This window comes from Pygoscelis adeliae, unplaced genomic scaffold, assembly GCF_000699105.1.
Source record: "Pygoscelis adeliae isolate BGI_AS28 unplaced genomic scaffold, ASM69910v1 Scaffold10, whole genome shotgun sequence".
Lineage (NCBI taxonomy): Eukaryota > Metazoa > Chordata > Aves > Sphenisciformes > Spheniscidae > Pygoscelis > Pygoscelis adeliae.
In genome coordinates this window covers 7,254,544-7,261,353 of record NW_008824053.1, presented here as the reverse complement: position 1 = coordinate 7,261,353, position 6,810 = coordinate 7,254,544, and the positions used below count along the sequence as shown (strand labels likewise).

General features: G+C 40.8%; 2 protein-coding genes across 2 annotated transcripts in view; both read right to left on the bottom strand.

Annotated features, from left to right (window-relative positions):
• Window positions 1-70, bottom strand: part of CTBS (chitobiase, di-N-acetyl-) — a 9,480-nt gene extending 9,410 nt beyond the window's left edge. The window contains exon 1 of the mRNA XM_009333893.1: window positions 26-70. Within this exon, the coding sequence (XP_009332168.1) occupies window positions 26-70 (45 nt within the window). The remainder of the gene's footprint in view (window positions 1-25) is intronic.
• A 235-nt stretch (window positions 71-305) lies between these two features.
• LOC103925146 (vitellogenin-2-like) overlaps window positions 306-6,810 on the bottom strand; it is a 25,598-nt gene continuing 19,093 nt past the window's right edge. Inside the window, exons 28-35 of the mRNA XM_009333806.1 lie at window positions 6,218-6,356; window positions 5,384-5,519; window positions 4,048-4,234; window positions 2,635-2,726; window positions 2,057-2,154; window positions 1,817-1,976; window positions 572-733; window positions 306-421 (exon numbers count right to left, since the gene is read on the bottom strand). Coding sequence (XP_009332081.1) covers window positions 306-421; window positions 572-733; window positions 1,817-1,976; window positions 2,057-2,154; window positions 2,635-2,726; window positions 4,048-4,234; window positions 5,384-5,519; window positions 6,218-6,356 — 1,090 coding nt within the window. The remainder of the gene's footprint in view (window positions 422-571; window positions 734-1,816; window positions 1,977-2,056; window positions 2,155-2,634; window positions 2,727-4,047; window positions 4,235-5,383; window positions 5,520-6,217; window positions 6,357-6,810) is intronic.

Here is a 6,810-nt window from a genome sequence, read left to right as displayed (position 1 = left end):
CGTGGCCGTGGGCGGCCCACGGCACCCCGGGCGGGCCCGTGGGCGGCCCGTCTTCAGGGAACCACTTCATCAGAGAGAAATGACCTCGACGGGCCGCTTTTACAGAGCAACGGTTTATTAAAAGATCAAACCCGGCGAAGGGCGTCCAGAATTATTTTCAAGATCTCAAAATAACTGGAGAAGAACGATCTCCTGAAGGGGACAGGCCTTGTTCTCACTGTCCAAACCAGCCGTGTGCGCGGGGTCACAGGCCGTCAGGGCCGACGCTGCCACCGAGAGACGAGGGGGTCCTGTGGAACGGGGCGTCACGCTGGACATGACTGTTGTTGACAGGAACACGCCGTATGAGCAGAAACGGTGCTCACGACGTCCTCAGATTTCTGGTCTAGCCTAATCTGCCTGTCCAGGTTGAGAGTGGAGTCTGTAAACAAGAGGAAAAAGAGGTCGTGTGAGGGGTTTTTTATACATCGATGTACTCAAGTGTTAGTTCGGTCAACCTCATGGTTTTTCACAGAATCGCAGTCGGACATACTGGTTGCGTTGTGCACAGGTACCCGTTCTGCAGACTCACCAGCTGGTACACAGTGGAAGCCCACGGAGACAGGAACAGTCCTGGTTGCTGAACAGCCTTCTACGCAGTGTAGAACTGGCTCCACAGAGAAGCATTTTGCTGCCTTCTTCTCAAATGCAACTGGCTTCTCAATTTTGACAAATTTACGCTGCAGCTTACAAGCTATAAAACATGAGTTCTCTTAAAGCACTTAACAGAATTTATATAAATAACTTTTTCGACTTAATTTGTAGAATTAGCAACAACTAAGACCAATGGATAAACCAAGTTACACATGCTACGTGAAACTAATCTGATTGAAGTGAGTCGATTTTCTGTCAGTGGCTTAGGCTGTGAGAAAATCAGGCATGTGGGACACAGTCCCAAGGACAGAGGCTTGCCAACTAGGACACAGGTGTCCAAAAAGATACATGTGAAAACCTTGGTCAACTGACACTCAACTTTACCTGAACTATGACAGCACTTCATTTTGGGGCGGTAGTGGCTCCTAGACATCTGTATATCCGCTTCTGCGCTGTGCCTAGCATCACACCCGCCTTGCCATGGCTGAGTTCTTAAGCCTCTGTGATCCAGGCTTTCCTGGACCAGTCCCCCCAGGGAGCTTGATCTAAGACTATTCCAAAAATGCCACCACGTGCCCGGAGGGTTGGGTTCCACACAAAATGCGGTGCACCCTAATGTTATCAATATGTTCATGTCATCGTTTTTATACAGGACCTGAATGGTAAGAACAATCATTCCCAGGCTGAAGGTTTCAGATTAAGTTCATCTTCAGCCTGAGGAAATTAAAACAGGTATTTCCCACCTCAAGTGCCCTCTAGTTTGATAGCTGGGCTAGATTTTAAATTTTTTTCTGGGAAACGAAAAGCCTGGAAATGACAGAATGGAAATAAAGAATGAAACTATTAAGGATGACATAAAATGTCTTTTGTCAACAATCAAACCGCCTACTCTTCATACTAACTTATCATCTTAGTTTTAAGTTTATAATTTTATCTGGAACACACAAACGTCAGGTAACTACATAGTGCATAAGAAGTTGATATAAAAATGCAACAAAACTAGAACTTGCAATGAACTACCAAATTCAGGAAAAACAGATTTTTTTGTAAGTCTATGGCCACTAATCACAAAAATAGTGAAAAATGTAAGATGATTGTGCTACAATTAATATAAATCATCTATTCATGTGACTAATCAATTAGTCAAAGGCAATGACATTAATATATGTTAGAATGTTAGTACCTCCAGCACAGGGGTCTTCTGAGATGATCCAGGACTGACCAAAACTCACTGCATCTTTAGCTAAATATCCACTGGGCATCTGATATTCCCTTTCCTTCTCAGCGTCGTATTTTCCACAAATACCACATGTTTTTCCAGCCATCCAGAAAGCAATCTGAATCTTTGCGGAAATGAAGAAAAGATGCACTTAAATGTTTTTCTTCTAAAAATAAAACCACTGAAAATAATTTTAAAAAATACCTCAAGTCTATGCCCATCATAATATAGTTTATCTATGCCATAATCCGGGGCTTTTAGTGACAAGCCTTCCTTTTCACTGCTGATCAGCATGCTTGCATCTGCAACAAAAAAGCGGAAAGGGATTTCTTTTAAAAGGAAGTTATTGTTTTAGGGTCCAACCCGAACCACCTGTTAAAATCCTGGGGACTTAATGCAGGCTCTACCGTATCTTGAAAGAGATGGGGGAAATGAGAAGGACCGTACTGCTTCCTGGCCTGGAACAAGCCGAAGCCCTGTGACAAGGGTGGCTGTGGCCAGGGGACATCTAGAAGCTGCTTCTGTGGGTCTCTGTGATCAGCACAAGGAACCGCAGCCCTGCATTATTTGGTTTGTGCAAAGATACACAGGATCAGCATCTCTTTCTTTGCCCACCTTTCATGCCACCCCCTATGAAAGCTAGCATGAAGGTATGTTAAAATCACCTAATTGTTTCTCAAATTAGGGCGATCTTTATCTTGAGAGGTGTTTGCAGGATCACGTCCTCACCTTCTTCCAAAGATCAGAAAAGATTAAATGAAATAGAAAGGTGAGTCTCTTACCAGAATTAGATGTGTACGGAACATCCGTTGGGGCTTGAACACCATTAATCTTCAACTGGATGAGTCCATTGGAAACATACATGTCAACCTCACTTTAAGCAAAGGAAATTAGTATAAACAAATGTTTCTCCTTTGCCCTACTCAGCTTACAATTTCTAGTCCTGGTAGAACCAACGCTGCAGGATGCTCATATCATTCTGGCATGAATCACCTGCTACGCTTTGGGAGGAAGATTGAGAGAGCCCAGGAAAGGGTGCCTGGAGGAGTGCTCACAGTACACCTTTCCCTGGCTTTACTCATTCCTGAGTGTCTGCTTGTGGCCACGGTTCAGGCAGGAAGACACCAGGCTTCGGAACAAGACACCCTTGCTGCGGAACAATATAATTGCTATTACGTTCGCATAAATTGAAGGTGCTTTACATTTCAAAGGCAGATTGAATTCCCTGTGGCAGTTCTCTTACAGCCTGAATAGTCTGTGTATCGTAGTATTTTCTTCAGAGCAGTGCTTGCACTAATGAAGAAATATGAAGCTCAAGCACATCAAAAGCACATCCATACAGTTGTATGAAACAATCAGGAATGATACAGTGACGAGGAATGTCTTTATCACAAAAGATACAGTCTATAAAATGAGCATTTTTCTGTTCTACAAAGCAGGTGCAGGGAATACTAGTTTATCTCTGTTTCTCTAACATTGTGGCACAGTTAGGCACACAATTTTCAAAATAAATAATTACTTGTAATGAAACCTTACAGATCAAAGCCTATTTATGCGCTTTGAAGAATACTCCCTACAACGATTTTGGTTTGCATAATCCAATACAATTTAGAGTATCAGACTATACTTTTAAAGAAGAACCTACCATGGCAGAGGTGGTTGCTCCAAGATGAAACAAAGTGTGTCTTAAGTTAATTTCAAATAGATTAGAACGTTATGTACCAACTAAGGGAAGACCTAAGAGAATGCCTCTAATCTGGGCTAAGTAATTCCCTTTTTAGCTATGTGCACTTCTCAGCATCTCTGCTGAGATGATTGTGGGTGCTAATTAGTTCTAATTATTATCTTAGTGTAGGAGGCCAGCCTAAATTATTACAATAGTCCCTTTTGGATTTATGGTTTATGTGTCTACCTAATTACTAAGAACTGAAATGAGATGGTTAAATGCTAACAAATTCATGAAGAATTTTGGGCAATAAAGACTTTAGGTTACTGTGAACTTCGGATGTATTTCAGAAGCGCTTTTGAAAGACAAAGTCCCAAATCCCAGTGACACTCCTAGAAATCTTTCCATTGAGATCAGTAATTTTTGCACGAGTCTTACGCTAGCACCAATCTGCCCTAACAATCTGGTCTTCACATTTCTATCATGCTCAGCTTGGCATCTATTCGTCATTAAGTTTGCAATTACTTACTGGCTGGCGAGTCTGACATTTATTGCTGTAAGGTCAGCAGACCCTTCAAGTCTTTTCATCATCACCAGGAATTTCAGTTCTGAACTACAGTCCTGCACCAAGACATGGTAGCAGTTTGCAGGCATTGAATAGTTAAATTCAACTCCATTGAAGGTTGTGATCGTATTTTGGAAAACTGAACAACGAGCTGAAAAAAAAATTGGTCAGAAGCAAGCCTTTTTTACTTTATATAAGACAGTTATTCTATTTTAGATTTGTAATTTAAAAAAAAAAAAAAAAGACCATTTTCTGGTTTTACCTATTCCCACGTAAAAGCAAAATGATTCCTTCAGATGAAATATTGGATTTGTAGTAATACGAAAGCAAAACTTTGCCAGTCCCCAGACAGCAGCACAACCCGCTCATGATTCAGTCATTGTGTGAGATAAATTCTGCTCACAGCTGGTGCAACTCTTTGTTTGTGGCCTTTTGGCTTTTGTAACTTTGTTGTAGTCAAAATAATTTCTCAAATGGTGTTAACAGTTCACATATCATTAACACTAGAGGAAGTTCACTAAAATGCTGGTGCCTTAGTTGCGTCATAACCAGCATTAGAAATAGTTCGAAGATGGGGAGGGAAAAAAAGCCACACTAGAGTGAACTTCTCCCTTTTTCACTGTAGTGGTATTTGTTGGAAATCCTACCAGCTCTGATTAGAAATTATTTTACAGCAATTTTAATTAATACAGGCTAGTTTGGGTGTTTACCAGACAAATACGCATAGGTATGATATCAGCCCACTGATTTCAAGCAAAATGTGACTCCTTATCCGAGGATTACATAAAGCTTTTCCATTTAAAATTTACCCTAAGTAAGTATAATGTAATTAGCTCTTAATACAGCATTAATGAAACAATAATCCCTTCAAAATCAAGTACAGGAGGTGAAATTAATGGGTATGCTTTTGAAGCTGTTTTAGCTTCTACATAACAGCACTAATCAAGCAGAGCACCCCAAATCTGAGGTCACTTAGATATCCCTCTCATAAATTTTGTAATGTTTTTTTCTTCACAAGTAATCTGCACAGTGAAGCTGAAATGGATGCATTTGGGAATGGATGCATTTGGAATCACTATTTGGCATGGAACCGAATATTTAATCTCACTAATGCAAAGTTTCCTTTTCTTTACATCTTTGCAGCCTCACAGATTTTCATCCAGATGGGTTTATTTCTATCTGAAGTCCAACTGATTTTTTCAGTGAATGTAAAATAATTTCAAGTTATGTCAAAGGTATAAATCATATTTGCAAAATCTGCAAAGTCAGTCAGTGCTTGCGCAGAGAGTTAATTGCTGACCTTTAAGGTTTTCAGTGATTGAAAGCGTTGCTTGGGAAAAGACATTCTGGTCAGGGGATGGCAGTGTTGAAATCGGTGTACCTGGACTTGAAGGGAATGGCAGGGGAAGCCTGATGGCTCTGTCGTAAATTGTGAGCTGAAAATCAGTCGGAAAACAAACATGAATGTAAATGCAAAATACAGTGTAGAGATGAGATAGCATTTTCCTATAATGTTCAAAGAGGACTGTACTAACTGAAATCTAAATTAGAATCTAGATTTAGGTCAGAGCTAAAAAGAAATCAAGTCCTCTGTCTACAGCATGAAATAGCTGTACAGTTTGACACGTCTGTAACCTATAGAACAGCAGTGCTATAAATGAAGTTTGATATTCACCAATTTGCAGCTTTTTGGGGAGTTGTACATCACATTTGCTCATAGTCCGAACAGCTTGCTTACCTGAGATGCACACCCTCTCCTTGCCTGTACGTTGAGGGCTGCATGCTTCTCTACAGCCTGGTTTTATTATCTTTTCCAAGACACAGGAAAACCTATCATCCTCCTGAAGATTTGGGAAGGAGTGGTCTTTTTAATAAGATATTGTTAATGTGCTATCAATCATGATGGTTGTTTTGTAACCTGTTTCTTATTTCATGTGTTTGCATGCTACATGAGAAAGAGAAATGTAAGATATTTTCATAACGGAACCAACTGCGTGAATATAATGTCCTTGTGGTGGGAGTTTCTTTATTGTTTAATACATTAAAAACAAAACCAGTGGGTTAAAAAAAGCTATTAACCTTTGATTTCATAAGTACTGAATGCCCCAGGATAAAAGATAGTGGAAATAGTTACCTCAGGTAACTTGAGGACCACATCACAGGTTCTTGGAGATGTCAGAGCCATAACGAAGGTTGCCTGGTGAGAGGGACCACACTGTTGCCTTTGGGAATACCCAAGCACATACGCAGCTCCTGGAAGAAGTGAGTAGAACCTGGAAAAGGAAGTAAGCGATTAAAATGATCTGTCTTTGAAAAAATTGGTTATTATTTGTTCAGACTAAATTACCCCCGTAAAGCAATATGCATTCTGTGTTAGACATGTTTTCTATCAGGGTTTGGTAATACATGGTGATGTGTATGGGAGGAGCAGCAGGCAGATTTTAACTGTTAATGGGTGTCCTGGTTTCAGCTGGGATGGAGTTAATTTTCTTCCCAGTAGCTGGTACAGTGCTGTGTTTTGGATTTAGTAGGAAAATAATGTTGATAACACACCGATGTTTTAGTTGTTGCTGAGCAGTGCTTACACTAGTCAAGGACTTTTCAGCTCCCCATGCTCTACCGACTGAGAAGGCTGGAGGTGCAGAAGAAGCTGGGAGGGGGCACAGCCAGGACAGCTGACCCCAACTGACCCAAGGGATATCCCACACCATATGACGTCATGCTCAG